The sequence below is a fragment of the Macrobrachium rosenbergii genome, chromosome 32, assembly GCF_040412425.1.
Source record: "Macrobrachium rosenbergii isolate ZJJX-2024 chromosome 32, ASM4041242v1, whole genome shotgun sequence".
In the NCBI taxonomy this organism is placed as follows: domain Eukaryota; kingdom Metazoa; phylum Arthropoda; class Malacostraca; order Decapoda; family Palaemonidae; genus Macrobrachium; species Macrobrachium rosenbergii.
In genome coordinates, this window is record NC_089772.1 from 1,467,645 (window position 1) to 1,485,775 (window position 18,131).

General features: G+C 39.7%; 1 protein-coding gene across 5 annotated transcripts in view; it reads left to right on the forward strand.

Moving 5' to 3' along the window:
* The window catches only part of LOC136855609 (alpha-tocopherol transfer protein-like), a 117,480-nt gene that overhangs the window by 77,728 nt on the left and 21,621 nt on the right, over window positions 1-18,131 (forward strand). For all 5 annotated transcript variants that reach the window (XM_067132707.1, XM_067132703.1, XM_067132706.1 and 2 more), the window contains one exon: window positions 12,115-12,272. In XM_067132707.1, the coding sequence (XP_066988808.1) occupies window positions 12,116-12,272 (157 nt within the window). In that variant the 5' untranslated portion in view covers window position 12,115. The remainder of the gene's footprint in view (window positions 1-12,114; window positions 12,273-18,131) is intronic.

Genomic DNA, 18,131 nt, shown 5'->3' on the forward strand with positions numbered 1-18,131 from the left:
CTCTCTCTCTATCGTTTCAAAAGCAACTGGTGCCTTACTTGATGTCTTGTCTCGCAAGATCCTGAGATATGTTAGTGGTGGTTGCATCAGCAGTTTCATTGTGTGTGCAATATGCTGTCCATGTATATATTTGTTCGTGGATGGATTTAATCTTCTGTTTTACCATTTTCTTTTCGCAGTTGTTTTATTTTTCCAAGGAGTACAACATATGGATTCTTGCCTGGCAATGTAATAGCCCTTTTGACTACTTCTATTTGAGTTTTCGCACATTATTATTATTATTATTTTTTTTTTGGGGAGGGGGGGCGCGGTCTATCACAGTCATCCTATATTCGACTTGGTGGATTTTATAGTGTGGGGTTCCGGGCTGCATCCTGCCTCCTTAGGAGTCCATCACTTTTCTCACCATGTGCGCTGTTTCTAGTAGCACACTCTTCTGCATGAGTCCTGGAGCTACTTCGGCATCTAGTTTTTCCAGATTCCTTTTCAGGGACCTTGGGATCGTGCCTAGTGTTCCTATGATTATGGGTACAATTTCCACTGGCATATTCCACATCCTTATTATTTCGAAACTCAGGTCTTGATACTTATCAATTTTTTCTTTTTCTTTCTCATCTACTGTGGTGTCCCATGGTATTGCGACATCAGTGAGTAATATTTTCTTCTTGATTTTGTCAATCAACGTCATGTCTGGTCTATTGGCACGTATCACCCTGTCTGTTCTGATACTATAGTCCCAGAGGATCTTTGCCTGATCGTTTTCTATCACTCCCTCAGGCTGGTGTTCGTACCATTTATTACTGAAAGCTAGCTGGTGTTTCTTGCACAGGCTCCAGTGGAGGGCTTTTGCCTCTTTTTATATTGGTTGTGTGCAAGCGCCGGACATTCGCTTGCTATGTGGTTTATGGTCTCGTCTTTCATATTGCACTTCCTGCATATGGGTGAGATGTTATTTCCATCTACTGTTCTGTGGACATATCTGGTTCTTAGGGCCTGATCTTGTTTCATTCTCCTGTTAGCATTTTCTGTTTCCTTTTTGAGTCCTTCTTCCCATCTGTTAGCCACTACCATGGTTTTCAGAAATTGCCCCAGTTCTTTTGTCTGTCTCATGTAGTAGCCCTCCCCCCCTTCATTGGTTTGTTATGTATATTCTGTCTGTTCTGTTTTTTGTGTATTCTCCTGTCACTGTATATTTCTAGGTCTGTCTTTGCTCTTTTGTCAGTCCTCTTACCATGCAATCTGTCTGTAGCCACTCTTGTCCTCACTGGTTTTCACTGTAAATTGCCCCAGGCTCTGCTGTAGTGCTCGATGTTAAAGCAGTCTTCATAGTCTGTCTGTAGCCTCTGTGTAGTGCTCTGTGCACTGTATGCATAGTCTGTCTGTATTTGCTCTTGTGTGTAGTGCTCTGTGTAATGTCATGTGTTTTCTAGTTTTCTGGTCTATGCTGCAGAGTTCAGCCTTCGTCCACTCCACTACTCCTGCGCTGTATCTGATTACTGGTACTGCCTATGTGTTTATGGCTTTCGTCATGTTTCCGGCGTTGAGTTTTGACATGAGTATCACCTTAAGTCTCTGCATATATTTTTTCCTGATCTTGTCCTTCATCTCTTTGTGTTTTATATCCTCTCCTTCTATTATTCCCAGGTATTTGTATCCTGTCTCATCTATGTGTTTGATGCTATTCCCGTCTGGTAGCTTTATCCCTTCAGTCCTTGTTACTTTGCCATTTCGTATGTTGACCAAGGCACATTTTTCTATTCCAAACTCCATCCTGATGGCCCCAGATATAATCCTTACAGTCTGTATTAGGGTATCTATTTCCTTGATGCTCTTACCATACAGCTTGATGTCGTCCATGAACATCAGATGGTTAATTCTGTTGCCTCCTTTCTTGAGCTGGTACCCAGCATCCATCTTCTGCAGTACTTTTGTCATGGGAATCATGGCTGCTACGAAGAGTAGTGGGGACAGTGAGTCACCTTGAAAGATCCCTCTCCTGATGTTAACCCCTGCTAGTCTTATCCCAGAGCTTGTAAGTACTGTATTCCAGTTGTGCACTGTATTTTTAAGGAAGCTGATGGTGTTTTCCTCTTCCCCATATATTTTCAGGCATTCTGTTAGTCACGTGCGCGGTATCATATCGAAGTCTTTCTTGTAGTCAATCCATGCCATGCTTAGGTTGGTTCTCCTTCTCTTACTACTCTTCATTACCATTTTGTCTGTTAGGAGCTGGTCTTTTGTGCCTCTACTCTTCCTTTTGCAGCCTTTCTGTTGTTTGGGGATAGTGTTTGTGTCCCCCTAGGTAGTTGTATAGCCTTTCACTGATGACACCTGTTAGCAACTTCCACATTACTAGTAGGCAGGTGATAGGCCTGTAGTTACTTGCTATGTTTCTCTTGTTCTTGTCTTTCTGTACTAATGATGTTCTCCCTGTGGTCATCCATTTGGGCGCATGGTTTGTGATACAATGCTGGAGTTGTTCTGCTATTCGTGGGTGTAGGGCCTTGAAGTTTTTGAGCCAGTATCCATGGACTTCATCGGGACCTGAGGTTTTCTAGTTAGGCATTTTCTTTAGTTGGTGTCTGACTGTGTCTGTCGTGATCTCGGTGAATCTTTGTGTTATTCTCCCCATTTCTTCTGCCTTGTTATTGTTATTATTATTATTATTATTATTATTATTATTATTATTATTATTATTATTATTATTATTATTATTATTATTATTATTATTATTTCGTCCACAACAACCATGGACTGAATTATTCTTGAACACAGCAATCGAAAATTTCAGTAGAAAAATCGATTTGGTAATCCAGGAATTTGAAAAGTAGTTTGCAACTGCCATGTGCATGGAACCATTAAATGAAAGGGACTCTGGAATCCTACCTTAGCCCAGGAGGATGAAATCGCTGCAAATTTGTCTTTGGGAATCTTAGCTTAGGCCAGGAATGTCTTAACTGCTTTGAATGGAAATGAAGGAAACTTTGCAAAGAATAGCAGCACTGAACCTCTGTGAGTGGAAACCAGGGAATCTTAGCTTAGGCCAGGAAATCTTCCTGAGGACCAGAAACTGAGATTCTCACCCAGTCTCAGGAGCATGGGATACTGGGAATGGGAATAAGAGAGTCTTTGAAAATGCTGTGAATGGAGAATTAGCACACAACAGGAACTTAGGACCTTTGTGAATTGGAATCTGAGAATCTTAACCCAAGGCCAAGAACTTTGAATAAATACCTGAGACCACAAGCATAGAATCATTATGAATGGGAATCTTTGCAAAGGCCGGGAGTATAGCCTCTCTGTGAAAGGGAATTTGGGCATCTCACTTAAGACCAAAGCGTGTAATCTTTGGAAAAGGGAATTTAGGCATCTCACTTAAGATCTTGAGCGTGGAACTTTTATGAATGAGAATGTACCCAAGACTGCAAGCGTGGAACAACCATGATTTGCAACCTTCCTCAGTACCAGAAGCATGGAATCACTGAGAAAGGGAATTTGGGAATCTTACCTAACACCATGAGTATGGAACCACTATGACTGGGAATCTTATCAAAGACCAGAAGCATGGGATCCTTCCAAAAGGGAATCTGGGAATCTTAGTCAAGATCATGAGCATGGAATTGCTGCAGAAGGGAATCCTGGAATCTTTCCTAAGACCGATTATGTTAACCTACGATCAAACGGTTAAACAGGATATAACTGGTCAGTTTAATTCCAGCGAGCGCACGTGAACTTGGATTTATCCCTGGCGGGTATAAGTCAATCTTAAGTGAATAAGTATTAGTGTAGCTTACCAGTATGATGCAACAAAATCCACATCTGAGGAAAAAAAGGGCAGTTATTTTCTGTGGATGATCTGATCTTTGATGTTGAGAAAAAGATGATAACAATAGCCCAAATTTGCCTCGTTATCTCAAAGATAAGTCTAGTCTTCTATCGTAAGAAAACCTTGATGATAACATAGAAGGGTGACGCCATGTTTGTTTGCATCAGGTATTATTAAAAAAAACGATAAGGACCCGCGTTGACTCACTTTTATTTCGCATTTTCAAAGCTTGCTCCCCGTGGCTGCTGTGATAAGCACTGGTCTTGGGGACCTTCATTCTGTTCTTCTGGAATAACTTTCCTCTCATCTCATGTGGATTGCATGAGTGACCTTTCTCCTCTCGCCTGTGTCCTCGTCTTCATCTACTTCGGGCCACATGTCTCGTCAAGATGCCTGGTAACCTTCGCAGTCGAATCTTCTGACGTTACTAAAGGTCTCTCACAACTAAACAACAGTTATATTAGTTTTCGATTTGCCTCCTCTCTCTTCTGTATGCAAGACATTACACACACACACATCATACACATATACGCACGCACACAGACACATATATATAATATATGTATATATGTATGTACAGTATATATGTATATATATGTGTGTGTGTGTGTCTGTGTGCGTGTGTAATGTCTTGCATCCAGAGATAGAAAGAGAGAGTGTTTTGTGTGTGTGTGTGTGTGTGTGTGTTTCGGCTGGTCCCGCTCCGCACTCTCTTTTTCTCATTTTACGCTAAAGGTGACATCATCACGCGTAGGTTTTAGTCTTTATTTCTACATGTTACATCTTGCCTTTCATGAAAAAAAAAATATAGAAATAAGATTCCTTTGCTCATCTGAGAGTGCAGCTTCTCAGAGAATATTCACTTAGCGAACTTCGGAGCTTTGGTGACCACCCACTCTCGTGCGGGTCCTAAAAAGACAGGCATATTGTTTTATGAAATAAATAAAAATAAAATGCTATACTGTAGGTATACAATATTTTGTTGCCAATTTCTTTATTTACACTTCATAAGTTATAACAGATTAGCTATAAATTGCTTTATAACTCATCTGTTTTGTTTGGCGTTAAATCTCAGTCCAGTGTGGACGTTTCAACCCCTCGTTATTCAGGACTTAGCTAAGTGACAGATGAAATACCGGAAGATGCATCCTGGTTTCTACAGTATTTTATATGAAGAGTTATGGCGGACAAATTGACATACGACGTGGGTGGTCTGTTCTTTATCCTTGCGAGGATCTGTTTGTACTGTTTTTCCGCATCAAAGATGACATGAGGATGGCTTATAATTCTGAGCGCCACTCATTGGTAGAGGTCGCAGGGAGTAATGACTCTGACTATTAGTGTTTTGAGAGGCGACACGATTGACGATTGGTACACCATCTATCTGGCGCAAGAACTTCCAACCATGTGAGAAAAAAGGGTACCTCAGTTTCAGATTCCTCAAGCACTTTTCTTAGAATTATTCGAGGGCACTGGATTCGATCTCTGAACCCTATCTAAAATCATTTTGTTCTTCACTGGGCACATTTGGAAAAATAATCGACTCTCCATGGACATCGCTGTAATGTCATCATCTGAGGTTGTCTCACTGGATCAATGAAATAAGCAAGTGGTCAGACCGAGTGGCAAAACCTTAAAAAGTTTACCTGCATCTTACGGAAGCACTGATGGTCCTATACATAGGCGATGAAATCTGGGATATAATTGGCCTCAAAGAGGTTGCCAGGATTTAAAGTTCTAATATGTAATCCAACCTCCACATGTATGAACTTTCAGTTTATTTTCTAAACTTGTTTTTCGTTTTGAATTCATTAGTTATATTATGTTTCTTTGGGTTTAGATTTTAAGAAGTCACCAGTGTCCAGACCACTACCAATAGCAACGACCATTGACAGTCACAATCTGTCATCAAATAACATACCATATATATATATATATATATATATATATATATATATATATATATATATATATATATATATATATATATAATATATATATATATATTGTGTATATACACTAGCTGACCAACCCGGCGCTGCCCAGGAGAACTCTGAAGGATTCCAACAAATTTTCCTGCACCTCCTTGTGCTGATTGTCCCTTATATCCAGTAGTCACTGTACTGCATGTCTCTTTTATCCAGATATTGCTGTTATAACTGTCTCATTTATCCACATACTACTGTGGTAACTGTCCCGTTATCCAGGAATTACTGTACTAATTGTCCCTTTTATCCAGATATTACTGTTTTGACTGTCCCATTTATCCAGATATTACTGTAGTGACTGTCCCATTTATCCAGATATTACTGTAGTGACTGTCCCATTTATCCAGATATTACTGTAGTGACTGTCCCATTTATCCAGATATTACTGTAGTGACTGTCCCATTTATCCAGATATTACTGTAGTGACTGTCCCATTTATCCAGATATTACTGTAGTGACTGTCCCATTTATCCAGATATTACTGTAGTGACTGTCCCATTTATCCAGATATTACTGTAGTGACTGTCCCATTTATCCAGATATTACTGTAGTGACTGTCCCATTTATCCAGGTATTACTGTAGTGACTGTCCATTTTGTCCAGGTATGACTGTAGTGACTGTCCCTTTTATCCAGGCATTACTGTGGTGACTGTCCCATTTATCCAGGCATTCCTGTTCTGTCTGTCCCTTTTATCCAGGTATTACTGTACTATCTGCCCTTTTATCCAAGAATTACTGTACTGACTGTCCATTTTATCTAGGTGTTACTATGGTGACTGTCCATTTATACATTTATCCAGTTATTATTGTGGTGACTGTCCCAGTTATCCAGTCATTGCTGTGGTGACTGTCACATTTATCCAGATGCTATGGCGATGACTGTCCTTTTTATCCAGCTATTGCTCTGCTGACTTTCCCACTTATCCAGTTATTACTGTGGTGACTGTCCCATTTACCCATGGATTACTTATGTGGTAACCGCTTGACTGATCTAGACAAAATTTGGCACGTTGCCATCATTTGACCCAACTTAAAATAAGGTAGGTTTCAAACCCGTAATCACTTTTCCTTCCCCATTCCCCATTTCCTCTTCCCTTTGTAACTTATACGGCAAATAAACTACGGGTTTATCATACCTCATTTCATATATTAATGCCATAGAAATATATTAAAAATTCTTTTCTTTCCTGTGATCAATAATTCTTTACCAAGGTGCGTGTTTGAGTTTAGTGGGGCTGCATGTGTAAGTTTAGCAGGGTGTGTGTTTAGGTTTAGCGGGGGTGTCTCAATTAAGAGGGGAGAGTATTTAGTTTTAGTGGGGGGTAAATGAGACAGTTAGCACACCCCTCCCCCAAACCTAAACACACCCACTGCTAAACCGAAACACATCCCCACTAAACCTAAACAGACCCCCTGCTAAACTTAAACACAACCCTTGCTAAACCTAAACATGAACCTTGATACAGAATCATTAATCACAGGAAAGAAAAGCATTTTCAATAATATATTTCTATGGCATCGCATATATGCTATATTCATTCATTTAAGTGAAAACTCTCACTGGATAAATTGCACTGAAAGTTCAGCGATTGCCAGATTGAAAGATTTCTCTTCATGAAATCTTTTAGAATCCGCTATTATACAGTTTACATCCAGTTGTAATATTAATCTTAGCCCTGGCATGTATTTTTTGGACCCCTGTATAAGTGAAATGTTCAAGAATGACCTAAAAGATAAAATCACTGACTTAATTAATAATTACTTACCTTATATATATATATTCTATGTATTCATATGTTTAATATATATTTTTTTGTAAAAATGTTCACCTAGTATAAAAAAAAAATGAGAATTATTGAGTTGCACTTTTATAACATTTTTTGGCGGTCAGTCACCTTCCTTGTATAATCTTTTAATTGTCCTGTCCCTGCTTCCAAGCCGTTGAGCCTCATCCTTTGTCAAATCTCTTAAATATTAACCCTGTTTTTGGTAGGTCTGCTAAATCTTCAATCGTGTTGGATTCCAAGTACATATTTTTTCCTTTGTAATCCCCATCTGTCATTTATACGAGCTTTCTCTGTAAACTTATTTTTATATTTCTTCACTCTGCTAAGTAAAGGACTATAAGTCTAAAGGCCTTGCAGTACTCCATTGGCATTGCCTTATATATATATTCTATATATATATTTTATATATATATATATCACCTAGTATATATATATATATACTATATATATATATATATTTTATTGTCCTGTATATTTATATATATATATATATATATATATATATATATATATATATATATATATATATATATATATATATATATTTTTCCTATATATATATATATTTATATATATATATATATTATATATATATATATATGCTAAGTTAAAGTATATATATATATATATATATATATATATATATATATATATATATATATATATATATATATATATATATATATATATGTATGTATAAAGATGGAATGGCCAATAAAAATACTGCTTCCACGACAAAACATTATATTTTTTCTTTAAACAATATTCTATAAAAAATCTCGATCGTATCTGAATATTTACATGACAAACCACTTGGGTGTTATTTGATAGAAATGAGTGGTCCTTGTTTGTAGGCCTTGTTATTTCCCATCTGCATCGATTCTGGCAGGCATAACCGCTGGAACATTTGCTTTAGCGCAGGGCAAGGGAATTGTCCATCGTTCCTCTGACAGAGTCCTGTTCCCAGACTGACTGATGACTGGGGATTTCGGAATCTTCCTTTTGGACGGACAATAAATTTGATTTCCGCTTTCCTCCTGACTTTTTGCCGCCGATGTTGTAATTAACAGTGAAACCATTTGATCTTGTGATGAGAAAATAATTTGATTTAATTTCCAGAAGAAAAAATTTCGAAAGAAATGAGTAGGTGAAACATATTCCCGTAAAGAAATTCAATCCATTATATTCATTTTCCTTTAGGCAGTTAGTAGACTGGTCTGGGTATTGTCCCATGTAGAGCATACCATTTGGAGGGACAATGCCCAGTCCCTTCTGGGCTTGTTTCTCCTTGCCCGCTTTATACAAGGTTAGAATAATAGGTGACGTCTTTCTTGCAATTACCTATACTGCTTAGGCCGAAAGTATCAAAAGAATTCAGAACTTCAAAGGTATAATCTCCAAGAGTAATCTTCATTGGAGGAGAGAAGCTCAAGGGAAAAAATTGTATGTTTCCTTTTATTCTTTCACCAAACCTATATAAAATATGCACTCTATGCAGCACACAACGATTGTCTTATTTTGCTCTGAGGAGATTCACAATTTGGCCAGATGCACGATCTTGGCTAACCTTAACCTTAAATTAAATAAAAACTACTGAGACTAGAGGGCTGCAATTTGGTATGTTTGACGATTGGAGGGTGGATGATCCCAGCTGCCGACGGAAAGAGGAAACGAAACCCCTGGAGTTTGGTGCGAATGGAAACGTTTGCACTTAAGGACCTTTAAAGCGGTGCCATTGTGGCGAAATACCAATTTGCAGCCCTCTAGCCTCAGTAGTTTTTAAGATCTGAGGATGGACAGAAAAAGTGCGGATGGACAGACAAATAGCCATCTCAATAGTTTTCTTTTACAGAAAACTAAAAACTAATGTCCTCTGTTCCTACCGTTTGCATGCTCTCTCTCTCTCTCTCTCTCTCTCTCTCTCTCTCTCTCTCTCTCTCTCTCTCTCTCTCTCTCTCTCTTGCACGAACACACAGGCACTAGTGTCGGGAGAGCACATCTGCTATTTTATCGTCTATGCCCTTGATGTCCTTGACCTTCCAGTTGTAGTCCTGGAGGACTAGGCACCACCTCATGAGCCTCTTGTTTTTGTTACGGAAGGTGGTCAGGTACGTTAAAGGGTTATGGTCAGTCAGGACTGTCAGGGGGAACTGGTGGTCTCTGTGGTAGGGCTCAAAATGTTTTATCGCCAGGACCATGCCCAGGAGCTCCTTCTTGACGGTACTGTACCATGACTGCACAGGGTTCAGCTTCTTTGAGAAGTATGATATTGGATGGCGCACCTGATCGTCCTCCTGGAAAAGGACTGTACCTATTCCCTTGTCACTGGCGTCTAGACCTAGAAAGAAAGGCCGGGAGTAGCCTGGTGTGGGAAGCATGGGGCGGTTCACAGTGCATTGGCATGCGTCTGTGCAACAGAAATCCCGGTGGCCCTTGAACAAGTCCATGATGGGAGCAGCCACCTGAAAAAAGTTGGGCACAAACTGCCAAAAGTACTACACCACCCCAAGGAACCACTGGGCTTCCTTCTTCGTCTTAGGGTAGGGCATGTCCTGGATGGTGGTGACATTTGCATTTTTGGACATGACCATGCCTCCTCCTCCTAAGTGTCCCAGGTACGTAACCCCAGACACCCCAAAATGGCATTTCTTCAGATTGTTGACCAGGTTAGTGCTCTGGAGAGCCTTCAGACCTGGTCCAAAATGTGGAGGTGTTCTTCCTAAGTCTGAGCACAGATGACGATGCCTTCCAGATGTACCAAGCAGTTGGGAATCCCAGTTAGCACAGAGTTCATCTGCCTCTGGAAGCAGCTAGGGGCATTCCTGAGGCCAAAGGGCATGACCCGGCACTGGTAGAGCTCGTCCTGGGTGCACTCAGAGGGCGTAACTCCTCTGCCAAATGGACCTGCCAGTAGCCCTTTTCCAATTCAATCTTACTTAGGAATAGGGACTGCCCTATACTTTCCAGGTAATGGAGAGGGCAGGACTCGGGCTTCATTACAGCATTAAACTTACGGAAGTCAGTGCAGAACCAGTCTCCCCCTCCTTCCTTGGGAACCAGTACCACCAGTGAGCTCCATGCACTGGTACTCTCCTCACTGAGGACCAGATGGAGTTGAAGTTGGACCTGGGCCCTCACCTGGTCATCCCACTGTGGATTTAGCCGGCAGTAGGTTTGCCGGATGAGGTCTGTTCCCTCTCGCAGTCTGATCCTCTGTTCTGGCACCTGAGTGAGACCTAGGGTGTCCTGCATCACCTGTGGGTGCTGGTTCAGAAGGTCTTGTATGTCCCTGTGCTTGGTGGCATCTAGGGTGGGGGGTTGTGAGCTCGAGGTTGTCCCGGACCTTGGAGTTCATTTCTGGCACCTGCACCTGGGTGATAGCACCCACCATCCCGACCCTCTGCTTGTAGGGTTGGAGCAGGCTTTAGAACTTCTTTATAGCCATTTCTTGTACCATTGAGAGCATCCGTGGAGGAAGGCATAGCACGCCTGCTAATGTATGCAGGCGTGCTATGCAAGTCTTCACTTCAACCTTCCCAAAAATTGTTGATCCATCGGTGATTGTTTTCTGTCTTTCGTAAATGCAATATAAGACATCTACAAGTTTCCTTCATCCACGGATGCTCTCAATGGTATGAGACATCGTTATAAAGTTCATTATACCGACAGTAGCTCGGATGCAACTGCCGAATGTTACTGATTTACTTGAGTAAAAATAATATGTAAACTAAGCCTTCAACTTACTAAACAATCAAATTATGTAATTTCCATTTCCTAAATAAGGTAACTACGCTAAGCTATTTTAAAAAAAATGTGCTTCCTAAATAAGCTACGTGTTGCTTTTGGTGTCAAATTACCTGGTGTTAAAGAAACAGGATCTCAGTTTACCGGGAGTCAAAATACCGGGCATGAAATTACTGGGATAAAAATACCAGGAGTCTGCATATTGGCCACCATATATATATATATATATATATATATATATATATATATATATATATATATATATATATATATATATATATATTTATACATATATATTATATAAACGAATACCACAGGAAAATGTACAGGCAGATTTTGTTTATTGTTTTTTTTTTTGTGCCCCGGAGAAGCGTGAATAAACACGTGAAGCACTTGGTACTGAACTTTTGACTGTCATTTTTCTGTGGTATTCGCTTATATACCGCAGTCACGTGCATCTACTGTTATTTTAAGCTTATACATATATACATAAACACACTATATATACGATATATATATATATATATATATATATATATATATATATATATATATATATATATATATATATATATAGACACATATATGGACAGAAAATATTCAAAAACTAAAATTAGAGTACTACCGGCAATTGTTGGCTTAAGGAAATAGGTATTTAAGATAACGAATTGTACGTCAGTTAATTTTTAACAACTTTTGTATACACGCACACACACACACGTTGATCTGTTTATCAAAAGAATTACAGTATATTTTCTTGTTCATCAGAATGCCGGGGGCCGAGGATAGCTACGAGTGCACTCTCAGCCCTGAGCTGCAACGCTACGCCTTCGAGGAACTGAACGAGGACCCAAATAGGAGGGAGGAGGACGTCCAGGCTGTGAGAGAATGGCTGCAGAAACACCCACACCTCAATGCAAGGACAGGTCAGTCATTCAATCCTCGCAGATACAGTTGTTTTCTTCTTCTTTTTTTTTTGTCATTTCTGTGAGGACTTGTTCTTCGCACCATTTACTGTTATGATTTTTAAACCGTGGTTTGTGTTTTTGTCTTTCAGTACGTTAGGATTACAAACACTTGTTGGTAAATTTTACCATAGTTAGTTCGGTCTATTATTTGGTAATATATCTTAGACATTATCCTTCTAATTCTTTTGTCTATTGTATGCGTTGTGGGTTTGTAACAATCTACGCGCGATTATGATTTTTTTTCTCTGTTTGGCTAAGTCTATGGACTATAGTTCGGTCTAGCCAGCCTGCGATTGTTGAAAATTTGAGCATTGTCGATCATTGCGTATAAGTACCAGAGCAGTTCCCCTCTCAGCAGAACTGTGATCAGGAATCCTGGTCAAGGGTGGGTTCATTTTAGTTAGGATATACTTTTCAGGGTAAGTTTACTTTTCACTCTGATACAATTCGCAAGACTTACTAGAAGCTATGTTTCATTACGATTATTCCCTCAGCATAGCCGCTGTTGAAAGGATATAAGATGTTGTGAAGTACAAAAAATTACATGTTCATAGATTACATATTAATTTGTCATCGTGATACTACTGAACAGAACTAATGGACAAGATATAACTTTCATAGGATGTTTTTATTATGAAATATATAAGGCAAGCCGATAATACGGAAGTTATTTAGTCGCTTGTGACAGAAGCCCCAGCTTGCGACGAATCGAACTAATTACGTGTTATTCTTTTGCAGCGCGTGAAGGCCTCGCTAGTCAGAATTTGGGACTGCGAATTAGGAAAGACAAAAAATGACAGTATTCTGGGAACATAAATACGTTTATTTCGGAATAGGAGTTGGGGGAAATAACTTCGAAATTCTTGGCAGCGTCGAGAGTTTATTTTGTAAACCGCGTTTTCCAGATTTTATCTTTGTTGTGACTTCTATAATGCGAGTATTACAAAATCAGTTTAGAACTGTGCCAGTCATATATCACTGGTAATTGCAAGGAGATTCTTTTCTCTGTTCTGAGAGAGAGAGAGAGAGAGAGAGAGAGAGAGAGAGAGAGAGAGAGAGAGAGAGAGAACATGCAGTCAGATGCATGTGCTATAGCATTCACACATAGTTTATGTACCGTATAGGCCTACTTATCACATGTCTATAAAATGTTTACCAATCCTTTTAATCATGTTCGTTGGATGTATAGGCTTTTATTTAAATCCTTGCAAGTAAATGTGATAGGGATATAGTTTCTGTATACAGTGGGCACATATTGTATATATATAATATAAGTTGGAAAAGTAATTCGCACTCACGAACTGGGATAACCGACCCTTGTCTATAAGATCATAGAGAATCAAACAACGAGATTAGCCGGAATCCTGTTCTTGCACTGAAACCCAGGGAAATGATGGAAGTTTATTTAACGATTTTGTCGATAAAACAGAAGCTTTAATTTAAGCTAAATAAGTATAGGTAACTTTTTATGGTTATGACTTTTACGATGATTGAATAACAAGAACTGCTTCGCAAAGAAAGCTGTGATCCTGGGTGAATAATAATAATAATAATAATAATAATAATAATAATAATAATAATAATAATAATAATAATAATAATAATAATAATAACATCGGCAGGTAACAATTATTATTTAAAATTGTTGTAAATAATAAAGAGTAGATTATGAAAATCTCAGTACGCAGACAGATTTCTGGGCGAGGAACAACCGAAGCACACATTTCTGATTCTCCATGTTGACGTTCCGGCACTTCTCTGACGCCACTCACTTGGGAAGAGCAGTAAATGAGCTCACAAACAAGTCATGATGGTGTGAGGCCAGCTTCATTTGAAAAGAACAAACGTGAAACTAAAAGTTTGTTGTGATTGCTTGGTGTGGAACATCCCTCGTGGTTCATCCTCTACTGTATCCAGAGAGAGAGAGAGAGAGAGAGAGAGAGAGAGGAATCCGCAGACCCCCCTCAGCTTACAGTGTCTGCTGGCCAACACATGCAGAATAGAAGAATTTCGAGCTTTGCCCAGTGAAAGCGCTTCCCTCGCGAGTGCAAGCTCGTCTTCTCAGTTATGTGATGGTGTTGCTTCAACAACTAAGCCACTCAGGGCAAAGATAGTACTAGCAATAGAATTTGTTTTGTAACTGGAATAGAAAATTTAGGCCAAGCGCTGGGACCAATGAGATATTCAGCGCTGAAAGGGAAATTGATGAGAGTAAAGAAGGTTTGAAAGGTGCAACAGAAGGAAAACCTCGCGAAGCTATGAAACAATTGTTAGGAGAGGGTGGAAAGCAATATGGAAGAAAGAAAATATGAACGGAGGTACAGTAAAAGGAATGAAAGAGGGTTGCAGCTAGGGGCCGCACGGACGCTGCAAAGAACCTCGAGCAATGCCTACAGCGCACCGCGTGAGGTGCACTGATCGCACTTCCCCTCTGCGAGAATAGCATTTACAGCGGACTTTCTGAAATTTCTAGAATTATTCAACAAAATCCAAACCCGGCTTCAGGATTCCATCTAATCCGAAAAGTTCATGAAAGAAATGACTCACAGATGCTCGTACACCCGGATCATTACAGCATAAAATCAGCAGTTGCAGAAGACAAATTCTCCTTTTAGACACCCTCTTAAAACCTGTCCATTATTGAAAATAGTAACCTTCGGACTGCAAAAGTCGGCTTTGGAATTCTGTTCCTACCTCTGTTATCTCTGACTCTTAGATGTGGATCATTTTAGGACTCATTTCTTAACATTTTTCCGTTACATCGGGAGAGGGGTGAAATTGTTCTAGATTAGGCTGTCCCTCAGTAGGACGTCTGTCTAGAAAGTCAGGAGTAACTTTGGCCCTTTTCAACTTCACTCTGATCGCGTTTTTGTTAATTATTGTCATTTAAAACACTTCAGAATACCGTAAATACTCACTCAAGAAGTTGTGGGTTTTGCTTATTGTTATTTTATGTTTTTGGTCATGAATCCCGTACGTTAATTCGCTTCTATAAATCAGCGAATTGTTAATGTAATGTACAAAGACAAAGCGTCATGAGTTTAAGCAGCTTTCACGGAGTAGAATAACAAGATCTGGAAAAAACGAGTGACAATGAATGGATGAAAGACAAAATACAGACGAATACAAAAGATAAGAAAAGACAGCCAGAGATTGTTAATCTCTTTCAGTGCCATTAGCATAGCTAAGATCTTTCACGAATACAGGGTATGATTAGTCCAGCGACGCAAATATTATGTCATTTACGTTTGCTTCCATGCTGATGACAGGCAGATGTTGCAGTTTTAGATTAAGCCGGCCCTAGGCTAGCACGAACTCTTACCCTTTGCGCAGACATGATAGACAAAGTGAGCCTACTTGGTGATCTTATGAACGAAAACAGTCAAAACTGAAATAACTACGCAATGAATAGGATACGCCTGAATGTACCATCAAGCGAGGGAACTCAAGGAAAAGCCACAGTGCAAGGTTTGAAGGTCATTGTCAGTGATCATATGATCATCTGGCATACAACGATTAGATGTGGCACCTGATATCATCTGGCCGTCCCACTAACCGACATAGATTCTCCATGTAACACAATCATGAAACAATGGCGGTTGAGTTGACATAAGCGTAGCCTGCATAAAAGTCAACTGATAGTTTTATGATAACACTAACAGATACTTAATAACCATCTTCAGATATCTCAACGATTGCTGTTTGTAAATATAGGTTATCAACACGAAATTTAATGACTGATATCAAGGACACATCTTAGTGCGTCCAATCTTCGATTGATGTCACGGTTTTCGAAGAGTTGGTCAAAATGTACTTGAAGATTAAGTCAATAAAGTGAGGGAAAGGCAACTTCACGAAACTGCAAACTCTAATGAATATCTTTTAAATCTCCTTTCGGGCGCTAAGTGGTATTGCACCAATAGGTAAATAGATTAACATTTAAGATATTTCGTATTTTTGCGTTAATGATAATTTTGGATGTGCAATTCTGTTACTGCATCAGTCAATATAGAGAGAGAGAGAGAGAGAGAGAGAGAGAGAGAGAGAGAGAGAGAGAGAAATCTCAGTGAACATTTTGCACTTCTCGGAGTCACTTAGAGCGCGTTTCAAGCATAAACTGGGAAATATTGATCACACCGATCCTTTATGGGAAGAGTATCGAATTTCGGCAGCGAATCAGTGTAATATACTAACTCTCCTACTAAAGGAGTGGGCCTATCTTATCTGAAACTGTGATGAGACGCAGCGAGTACTATCATGGGGCCGAAATTTCTTTAAAAGTCGCGTCAAGTAAATCTTGCATCTGGCGGAATCAATTAAAGACTAAAACCTATTGATGACGGAATAGTGCCATCAACCGTTACTGCTTATGGTGTACACGTAACTCGGTTGCCTAGGAATAATGGCATATTTGCTCTGTGTAATCTTTCAAACCAGCAACCATACAACGGTGTTTTGCGTGAATGCCTAAAGTAGCCTGCGGAGATCAGTCGCAGTGAGACAAATCAGGACGCCAGAGTGAGGAGGATTGTAGTTTCCGTCGAGGCAGTCTTGGAATCTTCCTCTCCTCTCCTCACTCGTCCACAGCTGCTATTTTCTTTTCTTGAAGGAGGTCCCGTGGTTTTCGATTGAACAGTCTTCTAAAATGCAGGGGAATGACACCTCACCGAGGGAGGCATGCCAGTATCACCTTGCCCAATATCTTCCGTCACGAGAGGCTGACTGCCGGAATAACAACCGGCCCCAGAGTGGCCAAGATCTGCACGCAATCCGTCCCGCTGAAGATTCGAGAACCTCCATGAAATTTGTTCAGTAGTCTTCACTGTCAAATGCCTCGGTCACTCTTTTGAGGTGTACAGCTTTTCCACGATGGGTCTGATTGGTGACTGTTTGGCCATACAGCCTAGCACTGGAGCACTTGCAGACATTCAGTGCTCAAGAAAGTGAAGGAGTTGGAGAGGCTGGACAGCAAGATGGAAGAAAGAAAGTGGGGAGGAGGTCAAGTGAAAGGCTGCAAGCTGGGTGCAGATAGGGGCCGAAGGGACGCTGAAAACCACCTTTAGTAATGCCTACAATGAACCCGTGAGGTGCACTGACGGCACTACCCGGTAACAGGGTTCGACTATGGAAAAATCATACGCAGTTCATGAGGATTTGATCAGATCAAAATACATGACACGCCTTTTGATGCGCTGCACTAATCGTAGGACATGAGTTGCTGATAACTCTGACTAATATATTTGATCGACGCCTCAACGAAATCCCAGACAGTGACAAGTGTTTAGCCCCTGCGTCATGTAACTTTATCGGCTAAGCAGGAAACTCCAGCACTGACTCCTTTACTCAACAATTTATTATGACATGACTTGTCAGCTTCCTGAAGGTTCATCGTGATTCAGAAATACCTTGGTAAAACGTCCGCTTTTACCTAGTTTTAAGATAAACCCCAACCCCATTTTTGAGCTGGAAAACGTCCGTGGGTAACCTTGGTGTTTTTATATGTTACCAGAGCCACTTTGACATAGTCAGTTACGTTTTGCAGAAAGCAGAGATTAGAATCCGGCACGTTTTGAAATAATCCTGTGAAGAGTTCTGACTTCTATTATGATAAGCGTTGAATCTTTTTTTTCTTAGATGACATTAACATAAAATGAAGATTGACACAACAGAATATTATAAAAAATTTGTACGCATGCAATTGTTAATAAATTACATATGAATCAATACGTTTTTAATGTAATAATTATGTAATAAAGAAAACAAAATAATGAAATAAATCGTTGTATTTTCAGTGGATGACAAAGGTTGAATTCTTCC